General features: G+C 42.6%; 1 protein-coding gene across 1 annotated transcript in view; it reads right to left on the bottom strand.

Annotated features, from left to right (window-relative positions):
- Positions 1-25,058, bottom strand: part of LOC117368615 (vomeronasal type-2 receptor 26-like) — a 57,652-nt gene that overhangs the window by 17,009 nt on the left and 15,585 nt on the right. Inside the window, exons 2-3 of the mRNA XM_033962343.1 lie at positions 14,727-14,833; positions 9,326-9,614 (exon numbers count right to left, since the gene is read on the bottom strand). Coding sequence (XP_033818234.1) covers positions 9,326-9,614; positions 14,727-14,833 — 396 coding nt within the window. The remainder of the gene's footprint in view (positions 1-9,325; positions 9,615-14,726; positions 14,834-25,058) is intronic.

Raw genomic sequence — 25,058 nt, 5'->3', positions numbered from 1 at the left:
GTCATGGTATTAACATGTGTTTCCACCAAATCTTGTCACTTCACCAACTCCCCCATTTCATGCTTTAAATCCATTACAGCTTTAGTCACATCAAGACGCAATGATTGCATCTCTTTACGAATATCCAAAAGCAAATCTCTCAAAGAATCCGGCGCCTCCTATGAGCTATCGTGAAATTCCATTTCATCCCCTTTTACAGCTCCCAATTCCACTAAATTAGCTTCCTGCGGACCAACTTCCATCATTTTTGAAGCTCCCAGCTTCTTTCCAACAAACCAATAACTGTCCAGTTTTCTCTGCAAAGACATTCTTTTCCAATGTCAGATAAACTCAGGAGGGAAGAGCAAAATAAATGAAAGAATTTCACAAAAGTACTTAAAAACCCCAACTCAGACGATTTTGCTCAGATGCTACATTCAGATGTAGTACACATAAGAACCATAGATGTAGTACTCAGATATCTTATTGCAGTGATCTCTGGTACACCATGGTCCAATTTAATTTAGTGTCAGTTGAAATTGAAAATCTCAAAAGGGATTGAAAATCTCAAAAGGGATCAGTCCAGATCACATACAAGATGGTTTCAATGATTCAGCTTGATTCAGCTTAAACATATAATCAAAAGCCTCTAGGTGACAGCTCAGTCCTTGATCTTTTAGTTTTTGCTTTGCAAAAATAAGGAAGACATAAGAGACGTTATACAGCTGGAGTCCTGAAGAAAAACACTTTATCCTCAGTAAAGATCCTGCTTCTAGATGCCAAAACAGATGTACAGCTGCTAATGAAAACCTCCACAGAGCAATCAGCCTAGACAACTGCCCCAGATCGTATCGCACAAACCGCTTCTCAAATTTCCTCTTCTCCACACCGCTGACAGCTGATCTGGAGCGCATCAGCGCCACAGAAGTCTTTGGATTTTGCCTGGCAGTCAGCGCCCACACTTTCTCACAGCTGATGACCTCCTTAGATAGGCTTAACGGATAAAACTGCCGTACAGCTGACTGCCACCACCATCGCAAATCCAACTTACTGACACGATGTGAGAAGAAAGTTGCCGATCAAAGGGCATTGAATTTGAATGCTCAGGATTTAAACTTTCCATGTCTTCACACAGCCGACGGCCACTATCAGCAACGGCAAAAACCGCCGCACAGCTGACCGCCAATGACAGTGCATTAAATCCTTCACTCAGCTGCTGATAACTCTCCTATCTGATTGACACGATTTCTGTGGAAAGTTTCTTCTTTCATTTTCCCCAAAAGGGAAACATCCAAGAAGCTGGTAGCATGTGTCAATTTAAATCTTAAAGTGGCTGAAGACGGAGCCTGCACATTAGGCTACCGTCTTCATTGATGACGTCACTTCTCTCAGGGAAATACTTTTAAAACCAATAGGAGGGTTCACTCAGGGAATAGTTAAGCTCTGGAACGTGTTGCCAGAGGATGTGGTAAGAGCGGACAGTGTAGCTGGTTTTAAGAAAGGTTTGGATAAGTTCCTGTAGGTAAAGCCCATAGTCTGTTATTGAGAGGGACATGGGGGAAGCCACTGCTTGCCCTGGATCGGTAGCATAGAATATTGCTACTCCTTGGGTTTTGGCCAGGTACTAGTGACCTGGATTGGTCACTGTGAGGATAGGCTACTGGGTTTGATGGACCATTGGTCTAACACAGTATGGTTATTCTTATGTTCTAACACCCCTATCCTCCTTCTGTGAAAGCTTCCCATTCACACTGTGCCAAAGAATATCACTCTTTTTCTTTTGAATAAAGAATTCCTCTAACAAATACCAAAGTTACCTTCCATGGTGAATAATCCAAAATGTCCCTTTTTTCTTTACTCCATGTGGTGACATTTCCTGAGCCAGACATGGTCATGTCATGCAGTGCGTGTGCCACGGCATACACTGCATTGTACACACTATAGCTGCTCCCAAAGTGGGTGGTGTGACAGTGATAACCGAAATCTTCTTTTTCCTTAGGGTTAAAAACCTTTGTAGAGTTGCATTGTCTTTTGATACTCTTTGGGCATTGGCCATCACATAGGCTCGCCCACCAGTTTAAAGCAAAATACTTATTTGTAAACCAGATAGGTTCCATCTCACGGATAAATTTAAAAAAGTTTGGCATATCCCTCCTATGTGTTGTGAAGATCAAGGAGTTGTTCTTCAATTTAACATCAAATAAAAGTTCTCTATTTATCTCTAGCTTATTTATGGTAATGAAAACCTTGCCAGGTATGATCAGAGAATAATATATGAATATATCATGTATTCTAGATGCAATGTTTTCTTTAAAGTACAGAATGTTCACAGCAGATGATTTTTCAATTAGGGCCAGGATTTTGTTACTTTGGTTTTCTGGGATGAAATTGTGGTAAGGGATGGTTTCATGGAATGCAATGCAGCCACCGCTCCGCTCAATCCCTTCTCTCAGGATCTGAAATGCCCTCATACTCTGGTCATCATCAATTGAAATGATACCGACCCAGTTCCAGCCGAAATGCTTCAGTAGCTTGCCTATCCCAGCACAGATATGCAACTCATTGGGGACAGTCCGGTAGAAATAAGGAAACCTCTTGGTATCACTCATATAAACACTCTGTGAGGTGTAGCTGATCTATTGGGAAAAAATAATGAATAAAATTGAGTGTATATCTCCAGAGTGTCAGCATGAGCATTATCACCAGTTCTATGACTGGCTAAAGTACTTGGGTCCAAGCCCTACCTACAGGAGCAGCTCAAGGCAATCTGCTGCCTGAGGTGAGGGATGAGCTGGTACCCCCTCCCCCGAGCATCCAAAATGGGGGTAGGACAAGGGCTGCCCCAACTATTAGGCTTTCTGCTTTCACCCTTCTCACTCCCAATCGGTATTTTTCACATTCCATTCCCCCCTACGTTTACCTTCAATTTGTAATAAGTTTCCATGCGGCGGTAGCAATTCGCAGAACACCCCAGCTGCCGATCCTGGTGCCTTCTCTCCACTGTGGCCCGCCATCTCTGACAACTTCCTGTTTCTGCTGGAGCAAGACGCAGTGGAGAGAAGACGCCGGGATGGCAACAGGAAAGATCTGTGAATCGCTATCGCTGCCTGGCAACTTTTACAATAAATTGAAGGTAGATGTGGGGGGGGGGGGGGGAATGGGAAAAATGGAGGGAGAAGGGTGAAAACATTAGATTCCAGGAAGGGGATCAGCAGAAAGAGCAAACCAGCAGGTAAGCTGGCTGGCAGCAAGATTCCGCTCTCTCAATAGCACCACCTAGGGCTGCTGCCTCAGATGACATGAACCTATCCACTTATGCTAGTAGCCTGTAAAGGAAAGGGACAGCTACTTTCCAGACTAAGCTCCCATTAAGCTCTCTTTTACAGAATTACCCTCCAAAAGAGTAATTTTATAAGAAGATGTACCCAGTTGGGGTTAATTTAGGGTCTGTTTTACAAAGCTGCGCTAACGACTGCAGCGCGGTAACGGCCCCAAAGCCCATAGAGATTTAAAGGGCTTCGGGGCTGTTGCCGCACAGCAACCGCTAGCGCAACTTTGTAAAACAGGCCCTTAGTCTTTTATGTGTAAATGGTTTGATAAAATACCCAACAGTACAAAAATATTCTTGATTTTCAGGTGGTTTTTTGGGGGGAGAGGGGGAAGGGAATCATTTCACATATTTGTTTTATTCATTCTAACCTAACAAAACTTATAATTATTCAAATGGTATAGGCTGAGATTTGATATGAGAGAATAAATGGTGAAAATTTGTTTTGAGATATATAATGAACCAGATCCAACCAAGAATTTCTGGAAAAAATAGGCCCCTCCCAAAAATGGCTCAATGCATTTCTATGGGACAAGCACTTCCAGCATCTGTAGCTCAGAAACTTATATAACAACATAAGAATAATCTTACTGGGTCAGAACAATGGTCCATCTAGCCCAATTTCCTGTTTCCAAAAGTGGCTAATCCAGGTCACAAGCACCTGACAGAAACGCAAATAGTAGCAAGATTCCAAGCTAGCGATCCCAGAGCAAGCAATGGCTTCCACCATGTCTGTCTCAATAGCAAACTATGGGCTTTTCCTCCAGGAACCTTACTAAACTAAACTAAAGCATAACTTGATATAATGGATCATCAACCTAAGGAAGCTCGACTCAGTTTACAACAATTAGATAAAAACTTAAACCTTGCTTACACTAACCACTAACCACTGTAACAACATCCTCTGGCAGTGAGTTCCAGTGTTTAACTATTCTTTGAGTAAAAAAATATTTCCTCTTACTTGTTTTAAAAGTATTTCCATGTAATTTCATTGAGTGTCCCCTGGTTTATGTACTTTTTGAAAGGGTAATAAATCAATTCACTCTTACCCATGCTACAGTTCTCAGGATTTAGCTGTCCTTCTGGCCTCATAGTTAACATTTCTATCTCAAATTACTGATTTATGTAAATCAAGCCTCTTTATATTTAGTCAGCTGTACACTGTAGGATACCTTTTTGATCAAAACATAGTGCATACCCTGATACTTTCATTATTCAGTTCTAGACTGGATTATTGCAACATTATCTTCGCTGGTCTTCCATCTTCCTCCTTAAAAAATAAGTTACAAACACTCTAAAACATTGTTTCTCAACTTCTTCAAGCCAAGTACCCCCTAAGCCTAACAAATACCAACCGAATACCCCCACCCAAGCTCCTCCCCCGACCCCAACCACTAATAATATTACTAATTGTAACGCAATTTCTTCCCATCCATTTTTCATATACATACAATATAATCTTATTAATACACTAGTCTTTAAGGTCGTTACATTAACGGGTGCTAGAATATATATCTGTCTTTCCTTCTTTCTGTCTCCCTCCCTCCCGCTGTCTTTCTTTCTGTCTGTCTCTCTCCCTGCTCCTGTGTCTTTCTTTTTTACTTTCTGTCTCCTCCCTCCCACTGTCTGTTTTTCTTTATATCTGTCTCTCTCCCTGCCCTCTATGCAATAGTATTTCTTCCCTCCACTTCCCTGTGTAGAAGCCACAGCAGCATTCCCTTCCCCTCCATTTCCCTGTGCAGCAGCATTCCCCCACCCCACTTCTCTGTGCAGCAGCAGCTTTTCCCTCCCTCCACTTCCCTGTGCAGCAACTGCAGCAGCATTCCCTCCCGCTCTATTTCCCTGTGCAGCAGCATTTCCCTCCCCCCACCCCACTTCTCTGTGCAGCAGCAATTGCAGCAGCATTCCCTCCCAGTCCATTTCCCTCCTCCCACACCACTTCCCTGTGCAGCAACAGCAGCAGTATTTCCCTCCCCCTGCCCTTCTCTGTGCAGCAGCGGCGGTATTTCTCTTCCCCTCCATGTCCCTGTGCAGAAGCAGCAGTGTTTTCCCCTACCCCCCTTTCCTTTCCCGCAGGCTGGCTGGCTTCCTTAGTCCCTTGCGCCCCCCCCCCTTCCTTTCCCACGGTCCCAACAAACCTCCCAGCTCCAGCAGCATCCACAGCACTCTAAACACGCTGCTTCGCGGCCTTCTACTGCCCTGATTTACCCTTGCACGTCCCTGATGAAATCATCAGAGATGCGGCAGAGCATATCAGGGCAGAAGAAGGCCGCAAAGCAGCGTGTTTAGAGTGCTGCGGACGCTGCTGGAGCCGGGAGGTTTGTCGGGACCGCAGGAATGGAAGGGGGGGACGGCAAGGGACTAAGGGAGCAGGGCAGACTGTGGGAAGGGAGGGTCGGATGGGAGGTTCAACGGGGGTTTGGGTGTGCCAGGGAGGGGCTGATGACGACAACAATGAACTGCCTTACAGGAAAACAGAACCCTAAGCGCGCATGCGCACTCCTACCTGCCGGGGACCTACTGATCACGGAAAACGGAAAATGCAAGTAGGAGTGCGCATGCGCACTTAGGGTTTTATTATAGTAGATAATGGTAACCACAAAATTAAAAACCCACAAATCACAATGTACGTAGAGAAAATGTTAATTATCATTTATATTAGGGTTTTTTTTTCAAAGAGGTCAATGCAGATGACTTTAAAATATGCAATGTCATCTCAGTAACAACTATAGAAAAATAGACAAATATAGTGCAAAATATAGACAGCAGATATAAATTCTCAAAACTGACACATTTCAATCATTAAATTGAAAATAAAATCATTTTTCCTACCTTTGTTGACTGGTGATTTCATGAGTCTCTGGTTGCATTTCCTTCTGATTGTGCATCCAATATTTCTTTCTTTCTGCCTTCTGTATGCTTCCTCTCCTTCAGACCCCATTCCCTTCCCCAACCAACATCAATCTCTCTCTGTCCCTCCATGAGTCCAATTTTTCTTCCTCTCTCCACCACTTCTATTGGCAACATGTCTCCCTCTCTCTCTCTCTCACTGTCCATCTATCTTGAGAAATCCAGGCATCTCTCCCACCATCTCTACTGCCACATTCAACATTTCTCCCTCTCTCATCCCCCTGTTGTGACATTGGTGAGACATTTCTGCTGTCACGAATCATCCTATAGCAATTAATAATGAACCAGCTTACTAATTAAGTTACTCACTTAGACTATACTATGCCTCGTAGCATCAGAATACACATGAACTGACAGACACATAATAAAGATTATCCCTCTATGCAAACTGTTTTTATATAGCCTTTTCAGGCAGCATCCATCATGCACATGTACAAGCATGCCCAGACTGCATCATTTCCATGGATGTTATGAAATCTGCCATGAATGTATGCCTGGACATGCCTACACTATATCCAGCAAGGTATAACATGAGCAATAGGCCTATATTAAGAATTAGACTAAGAATTAATTGCATTAGCCTGTAAGTATAACAATAAATTGTAAAAATGTACTGTTTTGTTAAAAGGGTACATGATACATACCATATTTTTCGGTCAATAAGACGTACTTTTTCCACCCCCAAAAAGGGGGTGCATCTTGTGGACCAAATATACCTCCTCCCCTGCCCCCGGTACCTTTATTACGTGGTGGTGGTCCAGCGCGGTCTCCTGCTGGACAGCTGTATTTCTCCTTGTAGAGGGGCAGTATATAAATTTTTGAATAAATAAATAAATAAGAATAGCCTTGCTAGGTCAGACCAATGGTTCATCAAACCCAGTAGCCCATTCTCTTGGTGGCCAATCCAGGTCCCTAGTACCTGGCCAAAGCCCAAGGAGTAACAATATTCCATTATACCAATCCAGGGCAAGCAGTGTTGAAGAAGCAAAAGCTTTGTTGTCCAGTGTCATTGGTATTAAGCTCTCTGGATTATTGCAATATTATCTACCTAGTCTCATTTAAAAGCATATTAAAAGGATGCAAATTATTCAGAATACAGCCATCCAGTTAATATTTAATTTGAAAAAATTTGATCATGTAACAATATATTACCAGAAATTACATTGGTTGCCAGACAAGGCAAGAATACTATTTAAATTCAACTGCATTTGCTATAAGTATAAGACATTGTTTGGTCTTGTTCCTATTACCTTATTGATCATTTTAACTTTGTCAACAGAAAGCATTTTTCTTGTGATTTTAGACTTTTTATGCATTTCCCTCCGTAAACAGCTGCCTCTATACATGATTTTTTCAAAGAAGCTTATCTTACCAGAATGGCATGTGGGATAAAAGTTTTAGCAACTTGTAATCAAGTTCCCAAATCCTATCAAACTTTTAGAAAATTGTTAAAAGCTTTAATTTGATAATTAAAAAAAAAAGAATCACATTGTAATTCACTGTGAATGTTCAGAATTTTATTATTTTGGTAACCACACTGAGCTGAGAGGCAGTTGTGGTATATCAGTGAATTGTTATGTCTCCCAACAAGTTCCTGAAGATCATGTTGAATAGGTCATCTTTTACCCAAGACCACTTGTTGGGTGAAAATATAGAAGAGAATGCATTTTAGAGTGTCTTTGAGGGATGGGTTACTTCATTAGCAAATTAGCAGTCTAGCACTGGGGAGCAGCGAGATTCTAATTTCTTCACTTTTTGTGATGATAGCGTGGTTAGTTTGTAGCTAGGGGGCATAGGTTTTTAATTGCTGGGTCTGCATCAAAATTGAGCCATGTATCCATGAGGAATACAGAGTCAGGTTGAGATTTGTCTAGCCAGTCATGTACATAAGAACATAAGAAGTTGCCTCCGCTGGGGCAGACCAGAGGTCCATCCTGCCCAGTGGTCCGCTCTTGCGGCGGCCCATCAGGACTAATTGCCTGAACAGTGTCCCCGACTAATTTTGTAACTGCCTCTAATCCTATCCCTAATACCTACCTCTACTTCTATCTGTACCCCTCAATCCCTTTGTCCTCCAGGTACCTGACTTTGTTCTTTATAGAGCAGGGGGTCTCAAAGTCCCTCCTTGAGGGCCGCAATCCAGTCAGGTTTTCAGGATTTCCCCAATGAATATGCATGAGATCTATGTGTATGCACTGCTTTCAATGCATATTCATTGGAGAAATCCTGAAAACCCGACTGGATTGCGGCCCTCAAGGAGAGACTTTGAGATCCCTGTTATAGAGCGTATGTTCAGGTAGATGCAGGACAATTGAGTGGAGTTTGGTGGAGAAGGTGTTAGGGTGGTTCGATCCAATTGTGTTTCTGTTTTTTAGGTGGTGTTGGATGAACTTTGTTGTTTTTTTGGTGGTGAGGGCCTTCTGTTTGGACATCCCTATCTTGCAATTGCTACCATCCCTTCTTGTCCTGCTCGTGTCTTGTGTTCCTTGAACGATCATCGTCTTGTTTTGCCAGGTCCCAACAGGCTCAACTTGAGTCTACCAGACATAACGCATTTTACTTTATTGTCCCGAACACTTGGCATGCTTTATCGCTCCCTGTACATATAGGGTTCCTTTTACTATGGTGCGCTAGCGTTTTTAGCGTGTGTGGCAGATTAGCGCACGCAAACCCCGCGCTACGCACCAAAAACTAACGCCAGCTCAACGGTGGCGTTAGCGTCTAGCACGTGCGCTAAAACCGCTAGTGCAGCTTAGTAAAAGGAGCCCATAATCCCTTCTTTCGAAGACTTTAAGTCGGCAGCTAGGCAAAACACCCAGACATCTAGATTGTGCCCTGGATGTTTTCTAAAATATTCAATTATGGCAGAAAAACATCTAAATTATAAGTTCACCCTAGTCCTGCCTAGATCATGCTTTAAATATACCCTCTCAAGATTTAAATGCATTGCAGACGAACAGCAAAGAAATCCATCTAGAAAATAAGTTTCACAAATGGTGAATTGGAAGGGTTTGGTGAGAAAAAGTCCATCTGCCGCTTTGTGTCACTTTTTGAATGCTTTCATCTTTTGAAAATTAGCCCCAAAGTAAGATTAAGAATCTCTCTCACCTGTGGGTAATGGTATATCTGGAAGAGGTCATAGAATCGATATGATTCCTCAGCTGGAAAGTTTTCAATGATGGCAGCGACTGGGTGAGATAAATTGCAGTTGAAATTTATGATTGAGAACTGACCTATCAAAATATTTAGGGCTGCAGGTATTATATTGTTTATAAACCTAAAATGCTCTGCAAGGTGGAGCCCCAGTGTGATGTTGGATAAGAGCTCTGAGCTGTTGTTAATTTCCTCCACCGCAAACATGAAGGCCAATACATTATACGTATTTTCTGGGAAATATCTGTAATAACATGAAGAGGATAATTTTATTATAACAGGGCACCTAGAAACATTTCCAAAAATGTACCTATTTTACAAATGTAACATAGATGGAGATATAACTACTGTAATTCTTGCTCCATAAGACGCACTTTTTCCCTCCAAAAAAGTGGGTGGAAATGTAGGTGCGTCTTATGGAACAATTATACCCCACCTGTACCTTTTTTAAAAGCTTTTCGTGTTCCTGCCTAGTCACATGCCACTCGCGATAACTGATGGCAGCCATTCAGGGAGCGGCGTGGGACCAGGCAGGACCACACAAAGCTCATGCCTGCCTTCTGCACTGCTCTGAGTCTGCCGCAACAGATGGCGTGCCTCAAGGTTCCCCACTATCGCCCACCCTTTTCAATATCTATATCGCCTCCTTAGGCCACCTCTGACAAAAACTAAACTTAATACATTACATTTACGCAGACGACATATCCATTCTAATCCCCTTAAACGACATCACAAAAGAAATTATAGACAACCTCTCAAACATAATGACCAAAATCGATAAATGGACCACCAATTTCAAACTGAAACTAAACGCAGAGAAAACAAAAGTCTTTCTGGCTAGTCCTAATGACAAAATTACGAGAACATCGATAAAAATAAACAATTACGAATACCCAATATCCAAAAACATAAAAATACTCGGTATCACTAACTCACTAGTGAAAAAATGTTTTTTCACGCTATGGAAACTAAGGACCATAAAAAATACTTTGATCCAACATCATTCAGGTTGCTGGTACAGGCACTGATCCTATCCATCCTGGACTACTGCAACATCATCTACCTGGGTATCCCACAAAAAACAATAAAAAAACTGAGACTAATTCAAAACACCGCCGTTCGCCTAATTTTCAGACTAAGAAAAAGTGACCACATCAGCCCCTACTATAAAAAGCTACATTGGCTACCAATAGAAGCTCGAATATTATTCAAATTTGCTTGCACCTGTTTCAGGCAAGCCTGGGGACTAGCTCCCTCCTACCTACAATCTCACTTCATCCTATACAACCCCACCCGTACAACCAGAAACAAAAACATCTTTGCATACCCAAAGATTACAGGCTGCAGATACAAATCATACCTGGACAGAACCTTTAAGTTCCAAGCGAACAGACAGCAAGTTTGGCTGAAAAACTACATAAACAAACCCAATCTGACATACAGTGCATTCCGAAAAGCGATCAAAACCGCCCTCTTTGCCAAATTCATTGACTAAAACTGTCCCCTCCCCCACTAGGACTTCCCCGCTGTAAACGCCTTTTCTCTCTCTCAAGAAGCTCCTTTCATGTATTCAGGTATTCCCTACCCATAGAACTCCACTTAATATGTTAGTACCAAAGCATTCAGGTACTCACTATCCATAGAACTCCAATTAATACGTAAGTTTCCCTTTTAGATTATTGTTTAATATTTAGACTCATTGTATGGTATTGTACTTAGACTTACTGTATTGTATTGTATTTAGACTCATAGTAATGTATTGTATTGTATTGTATTGAGACTCATTGTTCGGTATTGTAAGTAGACTTATTTTATTGTATTAAGACCTTTTGTTATTCGCTGAATGTCCAGCCTTCTTACAATGTAAACCGCCTAGAAGTCGCCTGACTCTGGCGGTATAGAAAAATAAAGTTATTATTATTATTATTATTATTATCCAGCGAGGGAGGGGGCAGGAGCTTTCAGCACTGGACCGACAGATTTTTAAAAAGGTACCGGAGGACCCTGCCCTGCTCTCATGCCTGCCGACCACTAGACGTGCCTACCATTAGACATGCCCACCACTAGACATGCCCTGTACCCTGTCTCAGCCTACCACTAGACCACCAGAGGGAGGACAGGGTCAGGACACACCATTTGGTTCAGAATTATTTTTTCTTGGTTTTTCCTCCTCTACAGGTGGGTGCATCTTATGGTCAGGTGCGTCTTATAGAGCGAAAAATGCGGTATATAAAATAGCCTTTCAGAACTAGCCTAAAAGCACCTAAAATCTGCCAAAATCATTCACTTGTTTCAAAGATGACATAGATGTGAGTGGGTACTGTATCCATATACCTGCAAGTGTAATACAGCCCTACCCTAAAGTCTCGGGGGACATTCCTACTTTCTGGAACGTGCAGGAAATTATGAGACCAGATCCAACACTCTTCCTAATAACTAGTGATGTAATAGAGTAGAAATATTAATGGTATAACAACAAAACTTAAATGGTTGCATGGGTGTTTGATGTGTCAAGTGATGCTTTAGGTTGTGTCTCTGACTGTGAAGAACTAAGGCTGGTACAGGGCAGACTTTCACAGCCTGTGTCCCCGTATATGGCAATTCAGTTTAAGATGGGCTGAAGAAGGCTTTGACGAAACTCCAGTAATTGGAAAGTGAGAATAGTGCTAGGCAGACTTTTATGGTCTGTATTTCATAAATGACAAGATGGTTTGGATAGGCTGGAGTGAGCTTCGATGGAAACTTCAATAGCTGGAAACTAAGGACAGTTCCTGGAGGACTTCTATAGTTTATGTCACTGTTCTTCATTGCAAGGCCCGCAAGTCAATGGCAGCCCATGGGGCCCTCTTGTTTGGTGCTGGTCCAGCAGTGATTCTCCTCTGTACTGTTTAGCTGCTGAAGAAACTTACTGTTTCCTCTTATGAAGATTGCAGTACAAGAACCGTGCATAGGAGGCTGTGGGCTTCTGAACTGAGTGAAGAGGAACCGGGGATGGTGGGGAGAGAGGAAGGTAGAAGGAAGAGATGTTGAATGGGAGCAGGCAGAGAGGAGAGGAACGGGGGCACATAGATGAAGGGGAGGGGAAGGAGATGGTGCAAGTGGATGGATGGAGGGGAGGGTAAGGCAATGGGAAAGAGAAATGAGATGGTGCACATGGATGGAGGGAAGTGGAAGAAGAGGGAAGAGAGAAAAGAGCTGATGCAAATGGATAGAGGGGAAGAAAAACTAAACTAAACCTTAAGTTTGTATACCGCATCATCTCCATAAAGATAGAGCTCGGCACGGTTTACAGGTAATTCAATAAATGAGGGAATGACATAATAAAAAATTATAGGTTATGAAGAAGATAGATAGCTTTACATTTTAAATAGATAGCTTCATGTTTTGGAGTAAAGCCAGGTTTTCAGATGCTTTTGGAATAATTGGAATGAGCTTAGGTTCCGCAGCGGGGCAGGGAGGTTATTCCAAAGCTCAGTGAATTTGAAGAAAAGAAATATCCCTAATTTACCTGCATACCTTTTAAGGAGGGGAAAGATAGTTTGAGTATGTAGTCTGGTAGTGTCAGGTCTCGAAGAAGAGAAGGAAGAGGTGGTGTACATGGACTTGATGGACCTTCAGTGTGTGTGGCAATTGAACTCTGACTGGTTCTCAGTTATAGAACTGTCCTTAATGTAATAAAACACTTTTTCTCACATTTTGAACAGATGCAAAGGGGGCAGAGCTTATGCAAAGTTTAATGTGGATGAAATGAAGAAGCAAGTTAGCACTGGAAATGTCTTCTTCACTTCCACCTTCCATATACACACTCCAGTCTTCTTATCACGTTTTTATCTTTTTATCTGATCCTCAGAGGGCTAGAAAACCCATTTAGTTTATGTGAAACAAATCACAATAACCTATTCGTCATGGGATGAATATTTTATACTTTTTTTTATATATATTTAACAACTTTTTTTTCATATTTTATAAATTTTATAAATACTTAGCTTAATATATAGTTGATTTTTGAGAGCGCCTCTACCAACACGCACATGTTTCAAGAATACTTTTCAACATCATTGTGAATTTCTGTACATATATCAATTCTACCTCAGATAATAAGACTGGAGTGTGTATATTGAAGCTGCAAATTGGGACCAGTCTATGAATAGCCAGTGGTACTAAAGTTCTTCACTTCCACAGCATGAAATCCTTCCTGTAAAATAATTCATGCTTAAGGCATCAGCCCCACAGCTGGTTCATACCTGAGGTTCAGATAAATCTGGCAGTGTATATGTGTATGGAAGGGGGTCTCCAAAAAGGATGTGGATAAAGCAGTATCCTTCTCTCACCCTCAACTGCTTGCCCTCCACTCCAGTTCAGTTTTGGAGACCGTATCTAGTGAAGGATATAAAAAGACTTGAAGCGGTCCAGGTAAGAGGTTTAAGCAAAAAAAAAGTATGAGAAGAGACTGGAAGACCTAAATATGTATACTCTGGAGGAGAGGAGGAACAGGGGAGATATGATAGAGACGTTTAAATACTTGAACCAAGTCTTTTCCAGAGAAGAAAAAATGGTAAAACTATAGGGCTTAATTTGAGATTGCAGGGAGGAAGACTCAGGAGCAATGTTAGAAAATTCTTCTTCACGGAGAGGGTAGTAGATGGCTGGAATACCCTTCCGAGGGAAGTGGTGGTGATGGAATTCAAGAAAGTGTGGGATAAACATAGAGGATCTCTAATTAGAAAATGAAGGGTGTAAATTAAAGGACTAAGGCCGGTATTGGACAGACCTGCACAGTCTGAGTCCCATATATGGTGATTTGGTGTAGGGTGGGTTGGGGTTGGCATCAACGTGAACTCCACTGATACTGAACATGAGGATGTTGCTGGCCAGACTTTGCGGTGGATGTCCTGCGGTCGACGGGATGGTAGGATGGACTGGAGTGGGCTTGGATAGCAGCTTCAGCATTTGGAACCTAGAACAATATCAGATTTTACAGTCTATGGCCCAGAAATATCAAAGAGGAGACAAGTTAATCTAGTCATATTTTTTTTAATGGGTATGGCTTATGGGCAGACTGGATGAATCGTTCAGGTCTTTATCTGCCATCATTTACTTTGTTACTATATTACTATGCAATACCACTCTTCCCCTCTCTGACCATCATCTGCTAATGTTCACACCAGTGCGTTCAGGAACTTTCAAGCTATTGATCTTAGAACCCTCTCCACTGCTGTCTCATCCCTCTCCTCAACTACTATATCACACAAGACTGTGAACAAAGCCATCCTCTCCTACAATACCATTCTCTCCTCTGCTCTAGATACCCATGCTCCTTCAATTTCATGCTCTGTTAGTTGTGCCAAACACCAACCCTGGCTGACTCCCTGCATCCATTATCTGTGCTCCTGTGTCCATTCCACTGAATGTCTCTGGCTTAAATCCCGTGCACACGCTGACTTTATACACTTCAAATTCATACTGGCATAATACAAGAATACTATACTCACTTAATCATCTCTCTTAGCTCCAACCCTCGCCGTCTCTTTACCACACTAAATTTCCTACTCAAAGCACCCTCACCTCCTATCCCCCCCCCTTCAATTTCTCCCCAAACTATGGCAGATTTCTTCTATATAAGATCCAGAAGATTCATCTTGAACGCTCAACCAGGCTACTTCTCCCTCCCCTCCCTCTACCTGTCCCTTCTACTACCCCCCCCCACACACACACACCTTCCAGCCTCTCCTCCTTCTCTGAAATCACCGAGGTGGAAACCACACATTGTCTCTCATTGTCAAAACCCACTACCTGCTCCTTCGATCCAATTCCCACTCATCTATACAACCTTCTCACCCACTGTCATCCCTCCTGTCACATCCTCAACTTATTGCTCTCCACTGCAACAGTCCGTGATGCCTTCAAACATGTCGTTGTCACACCCCTCCTCAAAAAACCCTCACTGGTTTAAATATAAACAAGTATTTTTTTGCAGGTAGCCGATTCATATTTTCCCAAATGTAACGAGAGCCACCCAGGCACATAGGAAACAGTTCTTGGCCCTGAAATCCAGTGTTTTGGCTATTGGAGCAACTTTTTTCTTGTGTTTTTCCTAGGTGTATTTTACATTATCAGGATAAAGAATTCATATTTTTTGATCATTCCCATTTGGAGAAATTCTATAGGAATATGAAAAAAGGGGAATTAAAACAGAAAATGGTTCTCAATGTTTTATACTTAGGATGCTAACTGGATTTCCAATCAGGAATTATTAACTTTTAGTTTATCCTCGTAAATCTCTCCTTGAAGTGGACTTTAGAATTAGTTTCTTTCTGTTTGTAATATTTCTTGAAAAATATTTCACCAATGTTATTCTTTTCTTGTATATCTATACTTGGTATGTATAATTGACATTTCTAAATTTAAAAAAAAATACCTCAATGGACCCCATGTGCCCCTCCAACTATCGCCCCATCTCCATCTTCCCCTTCTTATCCAAGATACTTGAGCGTGCTGTCCACTGCAGTTGCCTGGACTTCCTCTCATCCCAAGATCTTCTAGATCCACTTTAGTCAGGCTTTCGCCGAGGCATTCCACAGAAACTGCCCTTACTAGAGTTTCCAATTATCTTTTCCTGGCCAAATCCAAAGGCCTCTACTCTATCCTCATCCTTCTTGATCTGTCTGCTACCTTTGATACTGTTGATCACCACTGTTGATATGCTGTCCTCGCTGGGATTCCAGGGTTACGCTCTCCTGGTTTTCTTCCTATCTCTCCAATCGCACCTTCAGTGTATTCGACGGTGGTTCCTCCTCAACAGCCTTCCCACTATCGATTGGTGTACCTCAAGGCTCTGTCCTAGGACCACACCTTTTCTCAATCTACACTTTCTCACTTGGAGTGCTGATTTCTTTCCATGGCTTCCAGATCTACCTCTCAGTACCAGATATCTCTACTGAAACCCAGACCCTAGTCTCAGCCTGCCTGTCCGACATTGTCTCTTGGATGTCTCACCGCCATCTAAAACTGGATATGGCTAAAACAGCTGCTCATCTTCCATCCTAAACCCACCTCCTCACTTCTCCAATCCACTGTCATTGTGCTGGTTTTAGGATGAATGGTACTGTGAAGATCTATTTAATTAAGGCTTTTTAAGATGTAATTATGCATTTGTAATGCAGCTTCTGATTGGTGAGGTCCAACTTTAGTACAGGAAGGAGCATACAGTGAGTGATTTCCTTTACTCGCCGGTGCTCCGGCTGCCCTCTCCTGCCTCTCAGACTGCCCTCTCCTGTCTCCCCTGCTAAAAACCGTATTCGTGGTTTTTCAACATTTACGGGGGTTTCTGGAACAGAACCCCTGCAAATATCGGGGAGTACTGTAATTGCACCTGCCTATTTGGATGAGTGTTTGAGATGGGAAAATACCCTGCATTCTTGTGAAAATGTCATAAGCCTCTGCTTTTCTTGCCAGGTCAAAGCAAACCCCAGGGGATACCTTATCACTAGAAGTACTTTTTAACTGGTTTGAGGACATCTGGGGGAAGGACAATCAAGGCACGTTCATTTGTTTAAAAATGGCTAAACTTCAAAAATACCTAGCTACAAATAAAAATTCCGAATATGATAAAACATTAGCAACATATAGAGGCTGGTAATAATTCATCTGCTACAGTTTCTCATCTGTTTAGGTATCAAACAAAGGGAATACATATTCACAGACTTTGAGTGGGGATAGTCAACCCTGAAATGTAATTCCAGGAAAATGCAACCTCCCAAGAAAGTACGAACATCAAAAGATTCCTCATACAGGTTCAAGCTACATCAGTCACAATGAAACTTGTGTGTCTCATATAAGAGGAAAGCCACAGTGATACTTACTCATATAATTTCATTTTGATGACATTTTTAAGGGATTTAGTTAACTGAGCAGCAAACTCTTGAATGAATCCCCCAATTATAATGTCCCCATGGCTAGAGTAGGAGCCACTTTTTATGACATCTATAGATTGTGGTAAACATCGGCACTTGATTGTCTTCCAGATATCAACGTAAAGTATTAATAGAATCAGCAGAGGGTGAAATCTCATCTTTCAAGGTGAGAAACAGCTGCTCTATGACCTTGGTTACTGTCAAGGTCTTTATTGACCTCCACCCTTTTGAATCTTTGTATAATGGGTTTGAAAGACTCACATTCTTCTATGCAACATGCTCACCAAGTCTGGACACAAGAAGACCCTTTGATGAACACAAATCACATTACAGATGACCACAAAAGTCTTCTGCTGATAATGATGTGGACTCTTATCTGAGCGATTATCCAGCAGCTATGTGGACACCCTGTGATCTTTATAGGACTCTACTCCTGAAAGGGTCAAACCCAAGGGATAGTGCCCTGCTCCATGCAGTTAATATTAAATATAATGTATTTTTATAAATATGACTTTACAGAAGCTTTGCATTCATTAAATGCAAGATAAATGTTAATTTGAAAGGAGGGCTTGGTGAGGAGTGTAATCAAACCAGTCAGAGGAATTATATAGTTTATAATCAACAAAAAATAAAGTAAACAAAAATCCCATATGTTTTTTAATCACAGTCTGCCAGATATGCAATCACCTGCAGGACAGGGTTGAAGCCGCTGAATATAGAATAATATATTCAGTCATAAGAACATAAGCATAAGCCGTGCCTCTGCTGGATCAGACCTGAGGTCCATCATGCCCAGCAGTCCTCTCACGCGGCGGCCCATCAGTTCCTGGACCTGTACAATAGCCCTCTATCTATACCCTTCTATCCCCTTTTCCTTCAGAAAATTGTCCAATCCCTTCTTGAACTCCAATACCGTACCCTGTCCTATCACTCCCTCTGGAAGCGCATTCCAGGTGTCCACCACCCGTTGGGTGAAGAAGAACTTCCTAGCATTGGTTCTGAATCTGTCCCCTTTTAATTTTTCCAAATGCTCTCTCGTTCTTGTAGTTGTCAAAAGTTTGAAGAATCTGTCCCTCTCCACTTTCTCAATGCCCTTTGTGATCTTGTAAGTCTCTGTTATATCCCCTCTAAGTCTCCGCTTCTCCAGCGAAAAAAGCCCCAGTCTCTTTAATCTTTCAGCGTATGAAAGGTTTTCTATACCTTTTATCAAATGTGTCGCTCTCTTCTGAACCCTCCCGAGTATCGCCATATCCTTCTTTAGGTACGGCGACCAATATTGGACGCAGTATTCCAGATGCGGGCGCACCATCGCCCGATACAACGGCAGGATAACTTCTTTCGTTCTGCTTGTAATACCTTTCTTGATTATTCCTAGCATTCTATTTGCTTTCTTAGCAGCCGCTGCGCATTGTGCCAACGGCTTCATTGTCATGTCCACTATTTCCCCCAAGTCCCTTTCTTGGGAACTCTCTCTCAATAACAGCCCTCCAATCGTGTAGCTGTACCTCGGATTTCTGTTTCCTACATGTAAGACTTTACATTTCTCTACGTTGAACTTCATCTGCCATCTCTTCGCCTACTCCCCTACTTTGTTCAGGTCCCTTTGTAAATATTCGCAGTCCTCTTTAGTCCTAGCCCCATTAAATAGCTTGGTGTCATCTGCAAATTTTAATAGCAAGATTCCAGAACCCTAAATAGTAGCAACATTCCTGCCTTTCTGAGTGAATTGAGTACTGCAGAAACATGCTTTAGGTGTTGAGCCCATGAGGAAGAATAGAAGCCTACCTGGACGATATAGTCATCTATTCTTCCTCATGGGCTCAACACCTAGAGCATGTTTCTGCAGTACTCAATTCACTCAGAAAGGCAGGATTTACTATAAATCCAAAGAAATGTTTTCTAGGGCAGAAAGAAGTTAAGTACTTAGGGTACACAGTTGGGAGAGGTTTTGCTATCATCCTGGGCGGGAATTTTGAAAGCCTGTATTGAGGCCTTTCTTTTGCAAAACCTGACTCTCTCCTATCCTGGCAGTGAGCTGAACTGGCCAGAGGCTTTAATGGAACTTTGGACACTAGAGCTATTGAACAAATGCCTTGAACTGTGTTTGTGTTTTCTTTGAAACTGCCTGCTTGGGCACAGGCAGTATTAGCTCTAGGGAGAGCTAAATCCTCACCTGCAGCGAGGATTGAGTTAAGGCTGGGAACAAGCCCAGAACTTTATTTTGTGCTGTTTTCACTTGTTTCTTTTGATATTTTGGTTTCTTGCTGCTGTGGGAGAATTCCGACAAGTGTACAAGTTATAATGATGAACTACTTACTTTCAAGAAAGGAATGAGTAAAGTTGAATCATTTTTTCATGAACTTTGATTGTGGTGCTTTGATTTTTGTTCCTGTTTAAAGTCCAGTCCTGCAGGGTGACTCCATTTTGGGTCACACGTCAGTGTGCTATTTTGTGGTAACCACTGGGAGTGCTATTGAGCCCTGTCCTGGGCTACAGTGGGCTACAATATTCATTGGGGAAATCCTGAAAATCCGACTGGACTGCGGCCCTCGAGGACCGACAATGGACACCACTGCCCTAACCATTTTAGTCTTTCTTCATATGAGAGGAGTTCCCTTTATCATCTTGGTTGCTCTTCTTTGAACTTTTTCTAGCGCCACTATATCTTTCTTGAGATAAGGAGACCAGAATTGAATGCAATACTCCAAGTGAGGTCGCACCATGGAGCGATACAGGGGCATTATAACATTCTAAGTCTTGTTAACCATCCCTTTTTTAATAATTCCTAGCATCTTGTTTGCTTTTTTGGCTGCCACCGCCACCGCACACATTGGGCGGAAGGTTTCATCATATTGTCTATGATGACACCCAGATCCCTTTCTTGGGCGCTAACCCCCAAGGTGGACCCTAGCATCATTTTAAGGGAACAACCCTGACCTGCCCATATTTCTCCCAAGGCCACACACCCCTTTGCAAATCTGTGCAGAAACACTCATTATTCTGTAAATCGGTGCGTGTGTTTTCATGCAAATCTGCTGTTCCTGCCCTTTTTGTGTACCTTGCATTCGTTACAACGCTATTCCACATCAAAGTATGGCCTAATGTCTGGCACAATATATAGAATTCCCTTGGTAGAATGCATGCTAGGGCTACCAGACGTCCGGGAAAACCCGGACAGTTCATCTTCATAGAGGACTATCTAGGTGCCTGGGGAAATTTCCAAAACCCGGCAGTTTATCCGGGTTCTGGAAGGCTCCGTGCTCAGAGCCGCCTCTGGAGGACCTTCGAGCATGCGTGGATGGGACATGACATCATCGTATCACCTTTGCGCATGCTCGGAGGCCCTCCAGATACGGCCTCCGAGTTCTGAGAAGAGATGAAGTTCGTGTGGGAGCGGGGCTGGGGGGTGGATCGGAAGGGTGCTGGGAGCGGAGTGAGGAAGAACTGGGTGGGACCACATCCCCTTTTATTTTACTGACAAACATCCGGTGACCCTAGTACAGGCCCATATTTCTACGAACTTAAGAGCAGGTGTAAATCTTGGGCCTCGTTTTTGGAGACCATTTTGTGGATGCATAAAGGCAGCTATGCTCTGTGGCATAGTAAGGTGGCGCCATAGCAGGAAAACAGTGAATCAGAATCCACTCTTTCGCTGATGACCTACAACTCTATCTTCCCCTAGGCCGTCACCGAGACGCACAAATCTATAACCTACATTCTTGTTTAACTGAAATAACGACCAGGATGACCAGGAACAAGTTACAGTTAAATGAATCCAAGACAGAACTTCTCTGGATCCACAAAGATCTATGTGTATACCCCTGTCCGTCCTTTTCCTGGGGCATAAACACCCTCACACCCAAAGACAAAGTCTGCAGCCTAGGAGTAACTCTTGACTCTAACTTATCAATGACAGATCATGTACCAAAAATAGTATCGTCCTCCTTCTACTACCTCCGCCAGCTAAAAACCATATGTGCATACTTCTCAGAACCTGAATTTGCCCAACTGCTCTACGCTTTTGTACTATCCCGCGTAGACTATTGTAACACTCTACTAGTGGGCCTGCCTACCAAAACTCTCTCCCGCCTCCAAAGGGTGCAAAATTCTGCAATCCACCTTCTGAAAAACCTAGGCATCCGCGACCATGTTACCCCTGCATTAGCTTCCATGCACTGGCTGTCCATTCAAAAACGCTATGCCTTCAAGGACCTGGTCCTCGCTTTCAAAACCTTCCATGAAATGATTCCATACTACATGAAAACTAAACTACAAATCTACTTCCCAAAGCGACCACTGAGGTCCCAAGGAGATAAACGACTGACCATTCCTCCCGGCCGCTCCCTCAAAAATGAAACAGCCCACAAAAGCTCCTACTCACATTTCATATCCAGGCTATGGCACACCATCCCTCCATCTGTTCGATCACTAGATGGACTTTGGAGCTTCAAGAAGGCCGTGAAAACCTTCCTCTTTACAAACCCAGCGCCTTAAAGTCATTCACCCAGAAATGCCACTCAGTCAACGCACCTACGCCATCTAATCTCACCAGATGCTACTTAATGCATATATTTTATTATCATGTCTATACTGTAATTTATGTAAATTATGTCATCTCTGTCTGTATTATTATGGATGTACTTTGTAACCCGTTCTGGGCTCCTTTGGGAGGATGGGCTAAAAAATTGAATGAATAAATAAATAAATGAATAAATCTTGGTGGGAGCATCGGCACCCATCCTCCTCTCTGCCCCCCCTCCCCCTCCCTGCGTCGGTGTTGGCTCTCTCTGACGTCACTTCTGGGTTTTACTGGCATACATTGCAGATGTCTAGGTTCTTATGAGAATCACATCGGATGGCGCCTAAGGTCATCTCCGCCCCTAACCACGCTTACTTTGACTTTAGGCACCATTATGTGCCTCCTTAGACGTGATTATGACACCTACCCTCATAGACATTTACCGGCGCCTACTTTTTGAATGAGTTTTTAATCGGTTTTTAACTGCGCGCTCAGTTACCGTGACCATTAAAACAAGTTAGGCACGGCGCCTACCGCCACTTAACTTAAGGAGCCATTTCTAGGATCAGGCCCTAAATGCTGTTCTAGAAAGGGCATTCTGGGCCGAGAGCTCGTTATAGAATACATAGTTGCTTAAATTCTAGCACCCAACCTTTGGAATTTCGTTCTATTAGAGCTTACTTTGACATAACAGCATTCAAAATTACTAGTTCAATCGCTGGTGTTAGGACATTTAGACTACTGTAACATTGTTTACTTGGCCGGTACAAGAAAAAAAGACTATCTCTAGGCTGCGAGTCATACAGAATACTGTGGTCAGACTAATCTTTGGTTTGAAGAAGTATGACCATTTAACTCCCTTCTATCGTGAATTGCATTGGTTGCCAGTTGAAGCACTCATTATTTTTTAAGTTGGGTTGCGTCTATTATAAAGTCTTATCGGGTCAAGCTCCACCTTATCTGATTAATTCATTTCCGTTTGCTACTCAAAAACGTTTACGCAAAGCTCATGCTTTTTTTTGGTTGTTTGTTTATCCATCAGTGAAGGGCTACAAGTTCAAAAGATTTCATGAATGCATGCTTTTGTATCAGGCTGCCAGTTGGGACAAAGAATTCAAACAATTATCTCTCATGTCTTTCTCGTACCTGGAATTTAGAAGGCGTTTGAAACTTACTTATTCTCTAGATTTGGGGGTAATTAAATTCCGTGATGATTGCTCGGTTGTAAGTTGATGTAATCTTTGATAAACCACATAGATCTTCAAGGTTATGCAGTCTAGAAGTTGATTTTTATGTTATGTTATGTTACTTATGTATGCTTGCAGAAACCTGGTAAATTCTGGTGTGTAACCCTGGTATTCTATAACAATGCACTAAAATTTGGGAATTTCCGCTACTCCACCCATGTCCCTCCCATAGCCACACACCCTTTTGCTTTGTGTACAAGACACTTCAGGTGCACAGCGTTATAGAACAGTTCCTGGTAGAGCCATGCATAATTCCAAATTAGTGCTAATTTATCTCTATAATTGTTGTTATAAGGGAGTATGTGGCCCAGTGGTTAGAGCTATGGCCTCAGCACACTGAGGTTGTGGATTCAAATCCCACACTGCTCCATATGACCCTGGACAAGTCACTTAATCCCCCCTATTGCCCCAGGTACATTAGCTATATCATGAGCCCACCAGGACATAAGAACATAAGAAGTTGTCCCCGCTGAGTCAGACCAGAGGTCCATTTTGCTCAGCGGTCCGCTCCCGCGGCGGCCCATCAGGCCTAGTGCCTGAACAGTGATCCCTGATTAATTTTATAACTTACCTCTAATCCCATCCCTATAATCTACCTCTACTCTTATCTGTACCCCTCAATCCCTTTGTCTTCCAAGTACCTATCCAAAGCTTCTTTGAACCCCTGTAGCGTGCTCCTGTTTATCACATCCTCCGGTAGCGCGTTCCATGTATCCACCACCCTCTGTGTGAAAAAGAACTTCCTAGCGTTTGTTCTAAACTTCTCTTCTTTCAATTTCTCTGAGTGCCCCCTTGTACTTGTTGATCCCCTTAATTTGAAAAATCTGTCCCTGTCTATTTTTTCTATGCCCTTCATGATCTTGAAGGTTTCTATCATGTCTCCTCTAAGTCTCCGCTTTTCCAGGGAGAAAAGCCCTAGCCTTTTCAGTCTGTCAGTATATGAGAGGTCCTCCATACCCTTTATTAGCTTAGTTGCTCTTCTTTGAACTCTCTCAAGTACCTCCATGTCCTTCTTGAGGTACGGCGACCAGAATTGAACACAGTACTCCAAGTGCGGGCGCACCATAGCATGATACAGTGGCAGGATGACTTTCTTCTTTCTGGTCGTGATACCCTTCTTAATGATACCCAACATTTTGTTTGCTTTCCTTGAGGCTGTTGCACACTGCGCCAACGCCTTCAATGTTGTGTCTACCATCACTCCCAGGTCTCTTTCAAGGTCGCTCACCCCTAGCACTGATCCCCCCCATTTTGTAAGTGAACATCGGGAAAAATACTTGAGCATATGAATAAATTCATATAAACTTCTGAGCTCCCCTGGGAGAATAGTATAGACAAATTGAATAAATAGTGTGAAACATTTCACTCCCTGATAACCAGACCTGCTATTGTGACATCATAATGCTTCATTCCACCAATGCCCGAGAGCCAACATCATCAGTGATGTCACAATGGCATGATTGTCCTATACATGGCTCATTTTCACTACATTTTGATTTCTAGTGTGGTGCAATGGTTAAAGCTACAGCCTCAGCACCCTGAGGTGTGGGTTCAGACTCAGACCCATGCTGCAAGTCACTTAATCCCCCCATTGCCCCAGGTTCATTAGATAGATTGTGAACCCAGCGGGACAGAGAGGGAAAAATACTTGAGAACCTGAATGTAAACCACTTAGGCTATAAATACTAAAAATAAATAATTAATTTGTCTGCACGTGGATCTCAAATCCACGCCAAAATTTGGCCTATGTTGAATCTGGGGGTACTATGGGCCACGTTCTGTAAACAGTACCATCAGTCATACAACGGCACCATTGAATCGCAGCTTTTGTCAAAATTAGGCACTGAAAATGTCTGCCAGGGTTTTAAAGGCCTACATTCCCGGTGCCTACCATTGACGAGAATCGCATCCAAGGAGGCGCATAACAACACTTAACGCCACTTCTGACTTGTGGCATTAGGTGTCATTACGCCCCTCCATGGATGGGACAACGGCACCGGTTTTGGAGG

Source organism: Geotrypetes seraphini, chromosome 10 (genome assembly GCF_902459505.1).
Source record: "Geotrypetes seraphini chromosome 10, aGeoSer1.1, whole genome shotgun sequence".
Taxonomy (NCBI): domain Eukaryota; kingdom Metazoa; phylum Chordata; class Amphibia; order Gymnophiona; family Dermophiidae; genus Geotrypetes; species Geotrypetes seraphini.
Note: the sequence above shows the minus strand (reverse complement) of the source record. Positions and strands in the feature narration are given on the sequence as shown.